Genomic DNA, 20,177 nt, shown 5'->3' with positions numbered 1-20,177 from the left:
TGGGGCAAGTCCACCACATATGATAAAACGTCCCTTCACTTACTTTACATTTCCAACACTTGTTATCATGTGTGTGGTACATCTTTGCTAACTTAACTGGGGTCAGATACCATCTGTACATCATCTTCAACATATTTTCTTTCAAAGCATTGCATGCTGTAAATTTTATAGATTTTTTCCACATTTTTTCCCAATCCTGTATCATTATATTATGCCCAACATCTTTGGCCCACTCTATCATTACTGACTTTGTTTGTTCATCCTTCGTTTGCCACTCCAGCAATAAATTATACATCTTAGATAAATTTTTAGATTTCGAATTTAGCAACAATGTTTCCAACTTGGATTCTTCTTTTTGAAAACCTACCTTTTGGTCCATTTTAAACACTTCATTGATTTGATGGTACTGTAACCAATCAGATAATATATCTTTCAACTGGTCATATGGTTTAAGTTTATATTGATCACCTTCCTGTACTAAAATATCCTTATATTTTGGCCATCTGGCTTCCATATTGCGCCTTTTAAAGGCTTTGGCCTCCAGTGGTGAAAGCCACCTGGGTGTTTTACTCTCTAATAGATCCTTATATCTCAACCAAACATTTAACAATGCTTTCCTGATTACATGGGTCTTGAAACCTTTATAAACCTTTGCTTTGTCATACCATAAATATGCATGCCATCCATACACATTATCAAAGCCTTCCAGGTCTAATACATCCGTATTTTCTAGCAAAAACCATTCCTTCATCCAACATAAAGCCGCGGCTTCAAAATATAATTTCAAGTCTGGCAAGGAGAAGCCCCCCCTTTCTTTAGTATCTGTTAAAATCTTAAACTTAATTCTGGGTTTTTTCCCCTGCCAGATAAATTTCGATAACATCTTTTGCCATTCCTTGAAGCATTTCACATTATCAATTATAGGTAAGACTTGGAATAAAAACAACATTCTTGGCAATACATTCATCTTAATAACTGAAATTCTACCTAACAATGACAATTTTAATCTAGACCATGTTTCAAGATCCCTTTTTATCTCATTCCATATCTTCTCATAATTGTCTTTATACAAAGTCAAGTTCTTTGCTGTCATGTTTACACCCAGGTACTTCACCTTTTTTACAAAGTTCAAGCCTGTGGCCTCTTGTATCTTATTTCTTTCCTCTAACGTCAAATTTTTTTCTAAAACCTTCGTTTTAGTCTTGTTCAGTTTAAACCCCGCAACATGTCCAAACTCCTGAATTATTTCCAGCGCTTTAACTACGCTGGTTTCTGGGTCCTCTAAAGTAAGCACTAAATCATCCGCAAAGGCTTTTAATTTGTATTGCTTTGACCCCACCACTACTCCTCTAATCTCTTCTTCCCTTCTAATCATATTCAGCAAAACCTCCAGGACCGTTATAAATAACAGTGGGGAGAGCGGGCACCCTTGTCTAGTTCCTTTTTCAATCCTGATTTCATCCGCCACCACATTGTTGACTATAATTTTCGCTTTTTGCTCATAATATAATGCATTCAGACCATTCATAAAGCCTGAACCCACGCCCATACCTTCCATATTTTTCTTCATAAAATCCCATGAAATATTATCAAAGGCCTTCTCTGCATCTATAAACATCAAGATCGCATGTGTATTCTTTTTGGACTGCAGAAACTCTAATATATCTACAATGTTCCGTATATTATCCTTCATATGCCTTGTTGGTAAGAAACCTGCTTGATCATGGTGTATCAAGTCCTTAAGGATTCTTTTCAATCTCGATGCCATAATATTCGCAAAAATTTTGTAATCCACATTCAATAAGGAAATGGGGCGGTAATTCTTAACTTGAGTCCTGTCCGCCCCTTCCTTTGGCAACAATGTGATGAAGGCGTCTTTCCACGACTCTGGTGCCCGATCCCCTTCCAATATTTTGTTGCAAACTTCCATCAAAGGCTGTATTAGCCAGTCCTTTAATGTCTTATAATATTTTGCAGTCAATCCGTCTGGTCCTGGTGCTTTGCCCAATTGCATTTGATTAATTGCTGTTTCGATTTCCTTCCTTGTTATCCTGCTGTTAAGTATAATTTTATTTTGAGATGAGATTTTTTGTAATCCATATTTGGTCACAAATTGATCCAATTCTCCCAAATCTTCTTTATCCTTCTTATATAATTCTTTATAATATTTCTGAAAACATTTCCTAATTTCTGCAGGTTTCTCTATTATCTTATCCTCCTGTATTATCTTACTTATTGTGCTTTGCTTTAATCTCTTTTTCATTTGCCATGCCAACAATTTTCCACACTTATTTGCTGATTCAAAGGTTCAAATCCACATATCCTGAAGACACCACAGTCTCTGCTGACCTTCATTCAAAGGAAACTGAACCTGGACCCCCTCGAATCTCTTACCACCAGAAATTGGGGTGGTGTGCAACAGTAGTCTTTAGTTTTTGCAGTTGCCATGTTTTCTTCCTGTTCTGTACATCTCACATTTTGCTTTGCTGTGTGACGTTTCAAGGGAGGTCTTTTCTTTTCGGGAAGGACCATGGGATAATTTTTTGGGGGGGACAGAGCAAAACATCAGCCTGTGGGAGCTGCCCTGTGCCCCCCCCCAGACAGCAATTCTCCACTCAGCTCCTGCCTGCCTCTCGGCCCTCCCTGACCCCGGACAGCTGCCACGCGCTGGCAAGTTCAAGCCAGGAGCTGCGATGCGTTGGGCTGGTGAGTAATAGCTTCTTATTGGAGTGTGAAGATCTTCCTATTTTCCTGATTTATGCTGCATTTAAACTTTCAAAATCCACTTAGCTGAAGGAGGCCTGGGAGCCAAGCCCTCTCTGCAAATGACCTGCCTCTTCTCGCCCTGATATCTCTGAGGCAGGAGATGGAATAACTTACGCTATCTATTTCCATCGTATTATGCCAGGCAGGGGCTCTCCATCACAGCCCGCCTTCCCTCGCTCTCTCTTTCTCTCTCTGCTAGCGGTTTCTTTTCTACCTTTCCAAGTGAGGAGGGCCTGGATTGAGCCAGAATGGGCCTAGTTGAGCTCATTAGGAAGAGTCTTGGCTTCCAGCTCCCTGTGTGATGGATCTGGGAATCACAAACCAGGCACCAAGCCTAGCCTGATCCCTCTTAATTTCCAGATGGTGGGTGCTTCTCGCTTTCTTCCCTAATAGTGATGTTCTTTCAGGTTTACGATCTGTCGCTCAACGTATCATGGAGGAGGAAATGCCAAGCAGGGCCACTCTCATCATTTCACCATGAAAGGGAGCTGGGAAATGGCAGTCTTGAGGCATGGAAATGGAAGATATTTTGCCCATTTGCATGTGAAACTGTGAACGGCCATGAGCAGGGGTGGGGGAGACAGCCACTGCTGGCAGAGCTTTGCTATGGCTCCTCCAAACCATAGTTGCTCACCACACCTTGCCCATGGCTTGACCCCATTGCCTTTCTTCTGGACTGGGAACCACACCCCTCCCTCCCATCCGACAGCATTGCCAGCTGTGGAGGATCTGAGCAAGGCTGGGGCTCTGGCAGCTCTTGAATCCCAAATAGGCTTCAGCAATCTTTGTATTCCCAAGGCCATTCTTGTTGTTCAGGCCCGGAAAACTGGTTGACAAATGAGTTTGGGGCCAAATGAGCCACACTCTCTGTGGGGAACACCTAACATTTCTAGGAGGGCTTATTCTTTGCAGACAAACAAAAGGCACCCCCAGAGTTTGGTTCACACAGGAATGTTCCCCCTTCCTTGGTGCCTGCAGTGCATGAATCACTGATGGGCCCACTGCCACTGATGCCCCACTCACCAACTGTGCAGCAACCTAAGAATAATGAGACTGTCCTGCAGCGGAGGGGTAGTACCTCTCGTGGGGGGCACATTGTGCTCCTTCTGGTGTAGTTTGTCCATGTTTGGTCCCCTCCCTGCACTCAGGTCTCACTATGGGCATAGCTGGGGAGGCAGGGGGCAGCTGCCCCCCGGGTCAAGTAAAACAATAGAAATAACTAACTGACAATTCACATCAGTTCTGCCCCTCTAACAAAAGTCCTGCCCCCCTAACAAAGTCCTGCTCCCCCAACAACAAATCCTGGTCACACCCACGGCTCTTACCTGTGGCTCCTAGAAGCTGTCAGCATGTGACAGTGGTCACATGCTACGAATGGCTTTGACTGAAACCAGGTGAGGGTAGCCAAGGGCCTCAAACCGTTGGTGAGTTAGGGACTTGCATGCAAAGATAGGCTCCGGTGGGTTGAGCAAACAAAACCAATAGTGGGTCCAATGGTCAAGAAGGCAGTTTCTGCACATGCTGTAGAGGGAGGTGAGGGGCAGATGGGGCTCATCAACCTGGGAAGGTAGCCCATCTAGGAGAAGGACAACTCTGATCCTAAAGTCCTGCTGCCTTGTGGGATATCTTTGGGAGAAGAAAGGGCTAAGGAGTAAACCCTACACAAATCCAGAGTGGATTCCTCAAGACAGTTGGATGGCACCTTTATGCCTTCTTCCAGCTGCTCCTGCAGCCAAGCTGGTGCCAAACATATTGCTCTGCTTTCTTTTGGACCACATCAGTAAGACTGAGTGGGGAGTTGTGTCATCTGGGTAGCCTAGGACCCCCCATACACATTGCCCGGGCATGTGCCCCAGAAAGGTCACTCTGGTGCTGCTAACACAGTCGTTTGACTTCACACCTGGAGGCACACACCACTGTCTCTTGTGACATATGCCAACAACTTTGCAGGTTTCCATGGTGTGGTGAAAATGTATAGTAAAAAGCTATTCTCCTTCTCTCAGACACCAGACCTCATTGTGGGATGGAACACTGGGGCAGACAAGTCACAACAGTTCCTAGAGTGTCCACTAACAGGAACTTACCTGGAGGGACACCTGATTAAGTTCCTGTCCCTAAAGACATGCAAATGAGATGGACTAGCTGGGACAAAAATCTCTAGCCAGCAGCCATTCTCTCTCTTAGCCTTTTATCCTTCGATGGGAACACATCTCCAGAGAATCTCCAGTTAGGATGGTTCTCACTCTTGGCCTGCAGCCAAGAGTGAGACCAAATGGAGCCTTACTTTACTAAGTAGTCTCCACATATATATATTTGTAACTTTTCTAAGCAAGCCTGCCTTTCTGAGATTATGCTGTTAACTCAAGATGAAACTGTAAGTAAACTCTATCTTATTTTATAAACACTGTGTTGTGTATTTCTTTTAAGAGGGACAAAGGGGACTTTGCCAGGAAGTGTAATATTGAAGTATAAAGTATAATATTGTTATAGAGGTTCTAGCGAACCTAACGCTCATGCTTTGCTGCGCACAAAAAGGGGAATGTCACTCTGCTGATATTGGAAGCTTGCTAACACAAGCTTGGATAGGATCTATCTAATAATATATCCTAATCCACATCCCTAACATTCCCACACTCATGGGCATCCAATGCAGCTGAATGTTGGGAGATTCAGGAAAGATAAAAGAAAGTCCTTGTTCATGCAACGTGTTGTTAAACTATGGAAACCACTTTCCCAGGAGGCAGTGATGGCCACCAACTTGGATGACTTCAAAAGAGGATGAGAATAATTCCCGGAGGAGAAGGCTATTGATGGCTCCAAGCCACAATGACTCTTTCCCCTATCAGAGGCAATATGCCTCTGAGTGATACTAGTTGCTGGGAATTCTAAGTGGGGAGGGTCCTCCTCCTGCTGCTGTTGCACTCAAATCCTGCTTGGGGACTTCCCAGTGGACGGTGGCACTTGGCTGGCTACAGTGAAAAGAGGATGCTGGGCTAAATGAGCATTTGGCCTGTAATGAGCAGCCTGGCACAATAGAACAGAAAAAGGGCATCAAGGGAGTAGTTAATCTGTGCTAAGGGAGCTGGAGCAGTGCTGTCCCCTTGCAAGGCAGCCCTGCAGAGAGAAAGAGGGGCAAGAGAAAGACACAAACGCAAGCACGCACGCCGCACACACACCGCACTTCCCAGGAATAATCTCTGCAAAAACACCAGGTTGAGCCAGGCTTGCTTTGCTCCATCCAGGATTTGTCAAAGTCCGAGCAGAGCCTCCTGGCTCGACCTGTCAGTCCCAGTCTTGTGCTTTCCTGACTCCCGTAAAGGGAGCCGAGGGGGGAACCCCCCAGTTACAGAAAATGATTTACAGGAACGCCCAGGCTCTCCATTTCAGCGGTCTCATGTGGACCATAAAAATATATTAGAAAGGAATAATCTTTATCTGGACTGGAGCTGCGAGCAGAGCCGCTTGTCCAGCGGAGAGCAGCAGCGAGCTGAAATCTCGCTGCTGCCGCTCTTGGGCAGCCAGGCCGGACAGGAATCCTGGGAAGGGTTTATGGACGCCTCGAATCAGGACGCGCCACCATTCCCGTCTCCAAACAACGCGCCTGTCAGATGATCAGAGTCAGCCCGCGAGTGCCGTCGCCGTCGCCTGGCTAGGCGAGCAGGACCTAACAAGCCCCTCCGTGCAAGGAGCCCCTTCCCAAGTGACGCGTGAACTCGGGTCTCTGGCTTCCCTTCTCAACTTATGGGCTGTGCAATCTGCCTCGGCCGGAGGAGAGTAGTGGTCAAGAGCGGGAGCGCTGAGCAGAGGGGCATGTCCAAATGCCACTTCCGACGCAGCATGGCCACAGCATTGCTCACGGAAAGTCCGGACCAAGGATCAGATAGGCGCATCACACGGAGGTGACTTCGTTAATTCCGTCACACAAACACACACAGAGCACCCAGGCCAGGTAGGCCACTGTTGTTCCCAAGGGGGAAACTGGGGCAGAGAGGAAGCCACGTGTCCCGAGCCAAAAAGCGAATCGAAAGGCAGAAGCTGGGCGCTTTGGGACCGGGCGTACCCCATTCTAGAGGCAAACGGCTCTGAACCCCTTCACTTCGGAGGCGGCTGGCTGTCCTTGAGCCTCCATCTCCATAGGCACCTCTTGGGACCGGGCTGCCCGAGAAAGCTCCGGTGGACCCTTCCTAGCAGGGCAGGGGCTCTCTGGGTGGGCTGCCGGAGCTACCGGTAGCTTCGTCCCCGCTGCTTCGTCCCCGCCCCAGCAGACAGCCCTCGCCGCGTCCATCCTCCGTCCATCCCTCCCTCCCTCCTTCGTCCCGCCCCGCCCCGCCGCCGCCCCGCCTCCTGCTCAGCACCCAGCACAAACTTTCGCCGGGGACTCCCTCGCTCGGAAGCAGCAGCAGCAGGAGCGGGAGCAGCAGCAGAAGCAGCAGCCTCGGCTGGGCAGAGACGGGGCCCGCCCGGGCGGCTGTGCCATGCGGGGCTCCCCCCGAGCAGAGGCGGCGGCTGGGGGGCCGGGGGCCGGCAGGAGCAGCAGCAGGAGCAGCGGCGGCGGCGGGCCGTGCGGCCGGGGGGGCGGCGGCCGGCGGGCGGCTGACAGGATGCGGCCGGGGCTGGGCACGGGCAGGCGGCATGGCCCCCCCGCCTAAGGGCCCCCCCGCCCGCAAGCTGCTCTGCATGTGCAGCCTCTCGCTCTGCCTCACCTACGCCTGCTACAGCCTCATGGGCGGCCCCGGCGCCCTCCCCTCGTCCCCGCTCGCCCCTCAGGGCTCCCCGCTCAGCCCCTCTGCCGCCGACACCCCTGCGCCGCACAACGGGAGCCCCGCGTGGCTACGTACCCCTTCGCCGCCCTCTGTCTCCGAGGCCACCGAGCCCAGCCGCGCCTGGACCGAGACAGACCCACCCTCAGCCAGCAGCCCCAGCAGCGCCCCGGACCGGGACCTCGGTGTTAGCAGCGCCAGCAGCAGTAACAGTGCCAGTGTCGCTGTAGCCGCGGGCTCCGAAGCTGCCGCCTCCGCTGCCGCTGTCACCGCCACGCCGGACTACGGGGAGAAGCGGCTGCCGCAGGCGCTCATTATCGGCGTGAAGAAGGGGGGCACCCGCGCCCTGCTGGAGGCGCTCCGAGCGCACCCCGACGTCCGCGCCGTGGGCACCGAACCCCACTTCTTCGACCGCAACTACGATAAGGGCCTCGACTGGTACAGGTGAGCAGCGCGCGGGCGCGGAAAGGGGGCACTCGCTGGGTAAAGGCGCCCAGAGGTTGCGCTGACACCGAGGAAGAGCGAGCATGGGGGTCCACCTCACTCAGTATTGTCCACACGGGCTGGCGGCGGCTCTCCGGTGATCCAGACAGGGTCCTTTTTGCAGCCTGACCCGGAGATGCTGCCGCGGATTGAAACGGGGCCTTTCTGCTCTGGCTCGGAGTAATGGCTAGGACTTTCCGGTGGCCGGCCTTGAGCCTCCTGGTGGTGGCCAGAAAGCAGGGCTGCCCATGTCGCCGAAAGGCCCCTGGGCCAGGGCGATTGGAGCTTGCCCCCTCCGGAACCAAGCTTGGCCTGGGTGGGTGGCGGGCTCCGTCCCTCCGGGACAGGAATGTCCCCTCCGAGGGTTCGATTTCTCCTTGGGGCAGTTCACCTTCGCGAGTGGCGGGGCTTTTGCCGCCACGTGTTGCCCTACACCCTTGGCTTGGGAATTCCAAGGAAGAAAGTTCGTTCTCTCCTGGCGCTTTAGAGCAGCCTCTCGCCCCCACTTGCTTAGACGTGTCACCCTGCAAGCCAGGAACCTAGGTTGGGAAAAGATCACCTCCCTAAGAGGCTAGGTAGTGTGGTCTGAGAGCTGCTCCCGCCGCGGAAGTGTCAAAGCAAGCAAGGCACAGAGCTTGTTTGCGCAGCGCTGTCCATAGTCCTGAAAGCCGCCCTGTTGTGGAGAAGGGACCAGCAAAGCTTGGGAGAGCCGAGGGCCGAGTGCAAAGCTTGTGACGGACCAAAAGACCGGAGCGACTCTCCCTGCCCATGAGCCGCAGGTGGCTCCTTGCTTGTCAAAACGCAGTTAGGGAGTCAGGAGTCCTTGTAGTGCCACAGGGGCGCTCAGCTCAGCTCTCCTCATGAGAGCCGCGTGCGCGTGTCCCTTTCATTTTAAGAAGATTGTCCAGCTATTCAAAGCTGATCACAATATTTTGGAGATGTCCCCAGAGAAAGTCATGCTGCGTTCCACCCTCCCACTCACCCCTGTTCCAAGAGCAGCAAAGTCTTAGACCTGGTCGAATTTGGGGTTGGAAAGCGCCCCCGTGCCCCTGTGCAATTGATGGGAACCCCTGAAACTCAATCCTGATCCCCTGGGATAAGAACTTTCTGTTGAAACGCTCGGAGTATTACCACCACCACCCGGTTTTGCAGTAAAATGCTGTCCAAGTTGCGCTCTCCAAAATGGGCTCTTCTGAATCCCTTCCTGGGGCAGAAAGCAGAAATCCATCAAGGCAGGCTGAGTTATGAGCTCCGTGCGAGGTGTCGCCCTGTCGAGCGGGGACTCTACTTGCCTCTAGGCAAGTTTTCTGAGGGAGATTTGAAGGCTTCAGCCGCTTCTCAGGTTTCTGTGTCTGAGCGCTGAGCCTCTCCTTGTTCAGGTGCCAAGGAGTCCGAGGAGAACCGGGTTGCTGATGGGAAAGGAAGATCCCCGCAGCCACTTGCCAGCGCTGTAAAGGTGAGAGGAGCGGGCAGGAGGAGGGATGGGGACCCTCTCGGATGGGGCGTCCTCAAATAGCCATGTCTTCATTTTATTGAGGGCGCCCCTCATGTGTTTTTGCTGAGGTGTAAATTATTATTATTGCCTTTAGTTCGTTAGTCTCTTGTTACGCACAAAGGTCTCCATGTGATTTGCAACATATTTGAAAGCTTCAATAAAAAGGCACTATAAAACTTACGCCAAGTGCATGCAGTTCATTAAGAAATATAATGAATAGGTGGGCCGGAAGAGCCAGTGCGAGGCAGCCAGTTTGTTGCGGGCGGGGGCCACAGAGGCGGCTTTGCTCTGGGGCCTTCCTGCTTTGCGAGTGCCAGAAATGGGGGACGCCTGGGGGGATCGCTCGGCGATAGCCTCCTTCTCCTGAAGAAAGATGTTTTAGATCGATTATGGTGCCAGAACAGCAGCAGCAATAGCAGCTGGGGGTGCGTGCGTGGGAATGCCCTAAAGGGATCCAGGGCATCCAGACCCACCGCGGGTGCAGCTGTGCCTGAGCTCCCGCTTCTCTTGGGCAACTTGAAGTCTTCCTCTGGGGCATCCGAGAACAGGAACAATTGGTGGATGCCCCAGAAGAAACCTTACAGTGACACGACGCTCCCGTTGGTGTTTCCAGGAGGGGTTTTTCTCCCGGCACATCGCCTTAGATGTAAAGGAGAGGCTCGTGTCTTTCTGTCTGGCGTGCGCGAATCTCTTTGGAATGGTAGTTTACAAATCCGGCCCCCAGACCCCTTCCAGAGGACAGTTCCACAGATCTGCTGCACAGAAGAACCCTTTGCTCTCCTTGCGCAACGGAGTGGATGGAGGAGCCACAAGCTGCCTGATCGGCTCTGCAGCCGGCCCCTCCTCCTCCTCCTCCTCCCCTCCCCCATACCCGCCTGGGCAACGCGAACACCGATGCTTCCTCCAGGCTGTTGATCCCACATTCTCTGTCATTTGCTCTGTGTGTGGCTAATCCGGTTCAGTTCAGAGCCAATTATAATTGTGTGTCTCCGAGTCTAAGATATCTGATTGTGTCTGTATGGCTTCCCGTGCACGTTGCAGAGAAATCAATGGAGTCCCTTTCTCGACAGGCCCTTTCTTTTCCAAGGGTTGTGGGAGCCTTGGGCTTGCTGTGCCAAAGTGTCATGCCTGGGCCAGGGATTTAAGCTGGGGTGCCACCCATGCATATTAACAGGCTGCTTCTTACTGTAGTGTATGTGATAAAGCAGAACTGGCTGTACCCTCCAATAGTTCTCTCCTCTCCACCCTCCTTGTCACCAAACAACCTGCTTAGAAGGTTGTTACACTGAGTAAGGTTGTTGCAAGAAAGTGCTGCCCCATGCTACATTTCACAGGGCCCCATCCCCACCCCATTTCACCCCAATTAAAGGACAGGCAAAGGCACACACTGCCAGACAGCATCCAAATGCTGGCACAGATACATTTACCTGGTTAGCTCTTTCTTCCACATTTGCACAGCCTATAATATCACAAGACAGCTTTTCAAGGTGCACAACCTTTTAATTCAAGGCTAGTTGAATGTGTAAGGCCTGTTCTTTTGATGCAAAGTTGCAACAGATTCCTTTCAAGCTGCTGCTTTTTCAGTTTTTTTAATTACTAATCCTAAAGTTACCTGTCAGGTTATGTCTGTCTAAGGACATGTGAGCAATGGATCAACCTTACATGCAGGTGGGTGGGCTACACCAATTACCATACTCACAGCTAAGCTGAAACAGACACATTTCAATGGGCCTACTCTGAGTAGAAGGGACGCGGGTGGTGCTGTGGGTTAAACCACTGAGCCTAGGGCTTGCTGATCAGAAGGTTGGTGGTTTGAATCCCCGCAACGGGGTGAGCTCCCATTGCTTGGTCCCTGCTCCTGCCAACCTAGCAGTTCAAAAGTACATCAAAGTGCAAGTAGATAAATAGGTACTGCTCCAGCGGGAAGGTAAACGGCGTTTCCGTGTGCTGCTCTGGTTTGCCAGAAGCGGCTTAGTCATGCTGACCACATGACCCGGAAGCTGTACGCTGGCTCCCTCGGCCAGTAAAGTGTGATGACCGCCGCAACTCCAGAGTCGTCCACGACTGGACCTAATGGTCAGGGGTCCCTAGTTGGCTGCAATGCTTTCTGTCTAGACTGTCTAGAGTGTTTTGTTACTCAAAATAATCTCAAGGTGTTTGTGTGCTACCAGCTTGCATATTGAGCACCCCAAAAATAATGAGGTTGGCTGTGACATTCAGTTTTGGTGTCTGTTCCAGTGGCCTGTTTTCATGCATTTGTTTTTCCCACAGCTCAGATTTTGGTGACGAGGGGAAAGTGTGCATGGTAGGAGTCACTTGAGGTTGCTTCCAGTTGGAGAACGTGAATTAGCAAAGGAAGATGGCAATAGGCAGAGGGGGGATGACTCAAGAGCAGAATAAAAGACAATCAGTTCAGCTGCCTACACAACTCTCTGTTTTGGAGGCCCAAGTGTTTGCTGACTGTTGACAGTCCTGAGCTATCTGCACAGGAGAAGGTTGTGCTGTGTAATGGTTCCTTTTGCCTCATAGTTGACACCACCCAGTAGAGCAGAGCAGATTCTCTTTCTGAAAGACCACAGAATAGTGATCACCAAAGGAGAGTTGCCTCCATCTAGTGACTGAAAACTCTGCACACATAGCAGCAGAGTCCATCCTGATACTTTGGGTATGTTGGGCTCCACACTGTCTCTACAGGAAGGAATTTGTTACTTCTGATAGACACTGGTGACATAATGCTCTCCGATGTGGGCATGTCCTGTGGCATCTTCTTTCTGGTCAGAAATTAATGATTTGTTTTGCAGAAATCCCTAGAATTTGGGGGTGTTCACCTGCACTTAGATTACATCTTTGTGGTATGAGGACAACAAAAATCAAAATAGATTTTGCTTGCCTTTATGGTGACCAAGATACTTCTGCTGTGAGGCCGGAAAGACACACTCTTCATCATTTCCTCCTCAGGGATCAGAAAAATCTCACTGCCCCTTCTACAGCTTATAATCATCACTCTCATTGAGATGCCTATTTGGACAGATGGACTTCTTATATTAATCTATTTGTTTAAATTAGAACAGATGGGAAGTTCTTCCTGTTAATGTAAGCTGGCTTTTTTTTGCTTTTTTTAAAAAAAACCCCTTTTATCCTTTCTGTTTGCTATATCAGCAACAACTACAGAAGTTCATCGTACATAACTGGGCAAGTGCCACCCCAGCCTGGCACAAGGACATCTCTTTCCTCCAAGCCTTCAGTCTTAAAGAATAACCCTGTGTGATCTGAAAGCTTCCTTCAACCAGTCCTTAGTGCCTGAAATGCTGCTTCGCGGACTCTGTGCGCTTGGCTCACTGAATGACTCTCTCATTCATTGACCAGATAATTTACTTTGAATGTAGTCATAAACATAGAAATGCAATGGGTGCGGTTGCGAAATGGAGTCCATTTTCTGCAGGCCCCCTTTGATGGGTTGGGCTACAGGACAGACTTGGAAGCCTTTGGGCTCTCAGCAGCCAGGAGAGCTGGCATCCGCAACGCCTGCTCCTTCCTGTTAACATTGGAGAGATTTTGAAAGCATCTGGACTGGGGCAGTGTGTTTTTCTTCCTGCCTGGTGATATAAACCATTCCAACCCCTTGGCAGTTCCTGCATTTTGGCGGATGCTTCTTGAGTGTCTGGAGGGGGAAGGTGTGTTCTATATCCGCTCGCTTCTTATATCTTTGGGAAGGGCTATTGATTTTCTTGGCTCCTGCTGAGCGCTGTTCTGTATCGCCGAGAGAGGGGGGCTTTCAGGTGCATCATGGATCCGTTGCACTGAGGATGTCTTGGGCTGTGGAGGAAAACAAACAGCCCCAAAGATCCATGGGAACACATGTGCACCCCTGCTGCTACTTATTACCTTTTGATCCCACCTTTTTTCTTCAAGGTGGTGCTAGGGTGGGGCTCCTTTCAGTGAGGTCTCCTCATCTAAGAACCAACCCATCTTTGGGTCCAAGAGAGAAGCAGGAGGAGGAGGAGGTTGTAAGCATGATGTAATTTAAGATATACTGTGTCTAAACAGCAAGTCTGTAGAGACAGGTGACAGGTTAAAGGTACCAGGATATTCTGGGAAAGTGGAGGTCCCTTGCTTTATCTGTCTTAACCCCATGCCATGCCCTCTTCTGCAAGCTGAGTTGCAACCAAACTTCCAACCTATTGGCCATGACCTTGCCAATAATGTATTCGGATGGCACTCCTGTTTATGGTTGGAAAAGGCTAAAGTGCATAGAGGGTTTTTAACCCATATTTTCAGAAAGCCGATATACGAGGTGTGGCAAAGGAAAAACAAACAAACAAACAAAACTTCCAACCTATTGGCCATGACCTTGCCAGGGCCCATGCTATGAAGAACATCATCTGCAGGGGAAGGCCGCTCCCCTTGTGCCTTGCTTATGAATGGGCAACCAACGCAGACACAATGCCAACAGATGATGATGATTAAAGTTTCTCTACCACCTTTCATCTGAAGACCACAAGATAGTTTGCAATATAAAAAGACAAAAAATACAGGATTGCAAACAAAAACAATACCCGCCCCCCCATACGCAGTTTAAAAGGTGAAGGCGATTGGGCCGCATCTGGCCCACGGGCCTTAGGTTGTCTACCCCTGCAATATGGCATATCTCATGCCAAAGGCACTTATGGGCAGTGGCCAAGGTCTTGGGACTGCAGTAGAGATACCGGTAGCTCAATGAGCTCCTAACTGGCCAAAAGGAGCTCCACTCAATGGGAAATCTGAAGTTTCACATGTGGGCTGAGCTGCATGTCCAATTTGGCTTTCCTGCTCCCCCCCCTTTTTGTGTAAATGTGAGAGGCACATTGAGTGTGAAGCAGGCACCCATTTTTACGCCCCTTGCACCCCCTACTCCATCATCCATAGGCTCCCGCGGGAGGAAGGGCGAAATAGCCATGCACTAAATAAAAAGACTATTCTCTGGTTTAGGCAATGGGGAAAGCAGTAGTGGGTGCAGTTAGGTGAATTAACTGGTCTATAGATATGCAAAAAGCAGGGCCCCTCCCACGCCCCCTGCCTGCTGCAGAAAGAGCAGCATTCACTGCACCCTGGGAACAGCCAAATGACTTGCCTCCTAGGAGAACTGGAGGCGAAGGCCTTGAATGCTCCAAGTGAGAGCTGTGGCGGCGGCACACGGCAACACAAATTGGTGACACCTTGTATTGAGGGAGGACTGAATCTCCTGTGTTGCTCTGTGGCTTTCTTCCTTCCTCTTGTTGTCATGGGGACCTTACCCCTTTTTTCCCTGAGTTATTATACTGTGCACTTCAGCAGAAATTTTATTGCTTTTGGGGCTGGTGGGGCTCATGTGGGACATTTTTCACTGCTCATGGTGCAGTGGTAATTTCTTTCAAATGATTTTTGCTTGAAGTGGTTTCAATGAATTGAGAAGGGTATGAGTATGAATGAACGGCTAAGCTTTTAGCACCGAATCCAGCGGAGGGACACACACCATCAAACTTCCTCGAGCATTCACTGTGGATATTATAATTTTGCTGGCACTACATAAATAGGCAGCGGGCCACCATAATTTAAAATCTTCTTTGAAATCTGCTTTTCTATCCTCTTTGTAATGTATTGCATGGAGTCCCCAATGACCCCCAAAGTTTCATTGGCAATTTATTTCCGCTATCCAAAGTTTTAACCTTCATCCTGTTATCCAAGCCCTTTCTTCCTGCTGCTGTAAAGATTAGGCTGTAAGGAGCTGGGAACTTGCCTCTTGCCTTAGATCTTCAAGGGTGGGCAAAGTGGCCTTAGTTCAGCCTTCCAGGCCCTCTCTATAGCCCTGGGGACTTTTCCCAGGCCATGTCCAATCCCTGGTCCTGCTTCACATGCTCCTCCAGTGTCCCTGCCTGTCTGGAATGTGTCCTTGGATTGTCACAATCGTGCTTGCCTGGGTAGAGAGATGTACACTTAAGAGAGCTCTGTGCCCTGCATGGATGAACTGCAGCTACTGTATAGTCACACCTGTTACCCTGCCAACACTGACATGTGGCCCCTGGATGGCTGCCCATGAGGAAATTTGGCCCTCAGGTTGAAAGAGATTTCCCAACCCACTGAAAGGAGGTGCCTGAGAATGCTGCCACCTGGGGACCTCCCCTACTGATGGGTCCCATAGTCCATTGCCTCTGCTTCATTCCAGCCATGCAGGAGACAGGTTGGCCCTTTTGCCTGCTGGAAATCTTTAGCATTGTGGGTGCCTGCAGCCCTTTCCACATAAATGCTTGAGATTCCTGCTTCCACCCCTCTCCACACCCCATGAGAGCTACTGAGGTCTGGTGGATGCAAAGGTAGGCTTTGATCTGGGAGACTAGAACCCCTCTACCCATTCTTGGCCATTGCCCCTGGGTAGATCAGTCTATCTATCATTCTCCCAGCCTCTGTTCCTCATCTGAAAAATGGGGAAAAAAATAGAGCTATGCATGATTTTGCATATTTGCCATGCAGGTCTAAAACCACTGCTGTGGAATGAGGAAATCAGTGGAGAGAAGGTTCTGCCCCCTTAGCCACTTCTGGTCACCCTACTGGAAGCAACTTTCCTTCATCTAAGTGAGCCATCCTGGACATATGAGGAACAGCTGAAGGAGTTGGGAATGTTTAGCCTTGGAAGGTTGGATGGCCATCAGTCAGATATAGTTTAGCTGTGATTCCTGCATTGCCGGGGATCGAACAAGATGACTCCTGGGGTCTCTCCCAACTCTTCCATAGAATCATACAGTTCTATGATTCTATGATATTGCTGGGATCCCCCTGCACACCTTTCCTCTTGGCTTCTGTCAGGCACCAGAAGGCTGTCATGCTGCAGCAGGCTTTGCAAAACCTTCTGCACCTTCAGAGGAATCTAAGCTCCTGGGGGGCAAACCTGCTCATTGCAGGCCCTTCTTCCCACAGTCTTCATCCTGGGAACTCTTCATTCCAATCCTATTCCATGCTTAATGCTGCTGTTTCCTTTCAATGTAATTTATCTCAAAAGTGGTAGAAAGAACCCCTTTTTTTAAAAAAGGAAAACTCTTTTGAAAGATGGAGACAGAATTTGTAGTTATATAAAAAGAATTGGCTATTTCTGTAAATCTTCCATTTCCCCCTTTCCTTAGAACCAGTTTGGTAAATGTTGTCTCTCTCCTCCCTCCGTCATGTCACATTTTACATCCTGCAAGCATCAAAGTATGGATCATAAACCCCTCAGCTCTTTATGACTTCAGCATTACAATCGCCAGGCACATTTTATGCAAATGAAGGTATTTACCTCCACAAGCTCTCCCATGAAGTGTGCCAGCTTCTCTGAAGAATTTATTTTGCTACATAAACAGGAGAAGAGTGTACCTAAAATTCATTGCAGGCGTTGAAGCCATGTGTGCCTTCAAGGCTGTGGTGCATGTGCAGTTTTGAGGGTGGGTTGGGAGGGGGCTGAGAGGTGAGCAGCAAAGGCACCCACAAAGTCAAGCCAGACAAGGAGAGTTGGGATCCCACTAGATAAGGGGTGGGGAACCCTTTTCATCCCAAGGGCCACATTCTCTTCTGAGTAACATTCTGAGGGCAACATGCCAGTGATGGGGGGGGGGGCAAGGCAGAAGTGGGAGAAGCAACAGATATAAATTTTACCTTTGTACAAGAGGCTAGTTTCTTCACACATACCCTCTCTGTCCTTCATACAAGCAAGCAAGATGCAAGGTCAGAGTCTAATTTGGCACATTTCAGCCTGGCAAAACACTCAAGGGGGATGTGAAGCAGGGGCATTGAGGGGTGTGGCCTGGCAAAAGAGGAGGTGGCTAGGAGAGGGTGTGTGGTCTTGGCAGAGTCCCAAGGACCAGATAGAGGCCAACATTTGGCCCTCAGGCCTGAGGCTCCTTACCTCTGCACCTGACCATCCTTTCCCAACTAGGCTATGCTGGCTGGGTCTGATGGGAGTTGCAGTTCTAAATATCTGGAGGGTGCCTTGTGCAGAAATGGATAAAAATGGCATCATCTTCTTTCTTGGTCAAGATACTCAATTGAGTAAGATAGCATAAAGTCTACATACTTGGGTAATATATTACCCTCTTCCATGTCTGGAGTTCCACTTCCACCGCCAACAAAAAGTGGGGGCTCACTTGTGCTTTTGTGTGCGTTCTTCGGGGGAAGGGGTGACTGAAGGGTGTGTGGTCATATGGAAGTGGTGTGCAGGGATGTGATGAGGATGGAAGAGCTAACAGCTGGTCCATTTAAGTAAGCAGTGCATCCGCTAATGGGTTAGGGCTGGTGGTCTCCAGCACCTAGGCACAGTGTTGACCCCTCATCATGCCCCCAGCATGCAAAATCATAGAACAGAGGAGAGAGATCTGCCTGCCGAGATCAGGGAGGCTCCTTCCAGGAATAAAATAGTCCCTGCCTCAATCCCAGCTTCCTAAAGAGGCCCCCCGGTTCCACCTGTCTGTCTGGTGCAACCTCTTCCCTGGGGAGTCCACCAGTCCTTCCATGTAAGAGTTTGGTGTGTCCCTCCAGCTCCATTTAAGCTGTGTAAGCTTCTCCCCAAAAAGGGCTGGAAGTTTCCAGATGGTTCTCTGGCTCTCCTGGAGGAGGTCTCTGATTGACGATGGGCTGTTCCCTCAGAGGATACAGCCAGGCATCGATCCTGCCCTGTTTTGCATGCAAAGTCAGCTCTCTCCCCTTTTGGCTAATTTCCTAACTATTTATTTGAACTAAATGAATCCCAGCCTCATTCAGGACCTCTCAGCACGTACGTTTAACACGCCTCAGCCACTTATTTTCATTAGGTGTTTTACCGGGTGCCTTGGGGTGTGCTGTTGGCTGAAGAGGCCTGCAGGAAAGGACCCAGGCTGGGGAAGGAGGTGGCAAGGTATAGGACTGGGTCACCAAACAAGGCCACGGCTTCCCAGTCCGTTTTGAGAAAGGATCAATATCAGGGTAAAAGCTTCAGCCCACAGTGTGGATGTGGGAGGCTCACTTGGGCTGAGAGTGTCTTCCTCTCACAATCCCAGGGAAGCCCCATTCCGGCACCAACCCAGAGAACAGTTGCCGTAACTGCTGTGCAGATCCTTGCTAAAACCCACAAGGGAAGAGCCCTGCCTGAATTGCACCCTGCTTTCAGGCTCAATAGTTTTAGGTGAGTGAGTCAGAAATGCTACAAGGAAATCTCTTTCCCTATCCATCCTTAGTCTAGGGAAGCCTCTGCTACTCTGTTGGATGTCTTGGTGTGTTTTCCAACACTTTCTCCTTCCTATTCCTTTCTTATGGAGCCTCCCTCTGATTTGATGCTTGCTATTTCTAGAGGGTGTCTTTCCCATGCAGAGTTGGTGAGGAAAATCCCACTGCACTCAATCCAATCCCATTGAATTGAACAGATTCCTGCTTGGTCATCCAGGAACCACCTGGTTCTTCTAGAATTACTATTACTACTACTACATTTACATCCCACCATTCCTCCAACAAAGTGGCACACATACTTATCTCCCCTCTATTTTATCCTCGCAACAACCCTGTGAAGTAGGTTAGGTTGAGAGACTGTGACTGGCCCACGATACCCCAGTGAGCACCACGCTGGCTCTCTCTCATACTTAAGAGCGACTGGATTTGTAGGTGTTTTTGATGATATCACCAACTGCCTTGAATGCTCCTGTCCTTGCTGGCTGCTGGTCCGTTTCTGGGTATGTGAGAAGACTAGAGGAAGGTAGCGATGGAGTTGCCACCACTTTCTCCTCTTACGTCTGTGCTATTAGAGAGTCATGCACCCTCGCCATTTTTAAAAAGTAAAATGAAATTGGCTTTTGTTAGAATTGAGGCTCTCTGTCTGTCCTGCTGCTCCCGGCATAGGTATGATGATGTCACACAAGAAGTGCCCCTTCCAGAAGAAAAAGGGTTGTCAACTTGTGAAATCCACTTTGCTGGAGCAGTTTGGAAGTGGAGTCAAGAAACCCAGGGGCAGGTCTGGGGGGCAGGTCCAAGGTTGAAGTCTAGTGTCTATGGTACCTTCTGCATTGGGTTCCATCTCCAAAGCTTTGTCTTTGCCTAGTACAGCCTTCTCCAACCTGCTGTCCTCCATATGTTTTGAACTACAATTCCCATCAGCCCCCAGCCACCATGGGCGTGTTCCCAACCACCAGACCATTTCATGGCCAGGCTAGCTGGGACTTATGGGAGTTGTAGTCCAAAATATCTGGAAGGCACTAGGCTGAGGAAGGATGACCTAATACAACTTTTAAAACAATAAGATCAAGCAAACAAACAAAGGGCCCAGAGCACTCTGTCCTAAAGTGGTTAACGATTTGTTTTCCTATTTGCATAAGATCACAGGAGCCAATTTGTCTTGTCACTATTATTTTGGAGACTGATGTGTTAATTACTAGGACTGCACCAAATATTCTCTTGTGTTTGACTGGAAATAGTGCAGGGTAGGGGGAAGAAGTTTTCCTGAAAAGGCCTTAAATCCAGATAATCAAACCTTCACTGATGCTATTTGCTGCTGGTGTTGCTTTCATGTTCCCAGGAATAGTCACTTGGCTGATCCCAGCCAATTGGGGATCACACCATGAAAGGGCCGATGTCATGAGGGTATGTAGCCAATCAGCTTTATGCTACATTATGACTTCACTGAGAGAGGAGCATAAGTGAAGAGGCAGGCGTTCTCACTGCCAATG

At 49.6% G+C, this 20,177-nt stretch overlaps 1 protein-coding gene across 1 annotated transcript in view; it reads left to right on the top strand.

The window, feature by feature from the left end:
• The first annotated feature begins 7,398 nt into the window (after positions 1 to 7,398).
• The window catches only part of LOC118092996 (heparan sulfate glucosamine 3-O-sulfotransferase 4-like), an 88,325-nt gene continuing 75,546 nt past the window's right edge, over positions 7,399 to 20,177 (top strand). The window contains exon 1 of the mRNA XM_035131701.2: positions 7,399 to 7,970. Within this exon, the coding sequence (XP_034987592.2) occupies positions 7,399 to 7,970 (572 nt within the window). The remainder of the gene's footprint in view (positions 7,971 to 20,177) is intronic.

Source organism: Zootoca vivipara, chromosome 14 (assembly GCF_963506605.1).
Source record: "Zootoca vivipara chromosome 14, rZooViv1.1, whole genome shotgun sequence".
NCBI classification, from domain to species: Eukaryota; Metazoa; Chordata; class Lepidosauria; order Squamata; family Lacertidae; genus Zootoca; species Zootoca vivipara.
The sequence above is the reverse complement of the archived record's forward strand: the minus strand, read 5'-3'. Positions and strand labels throughout refer to the sequence as shown.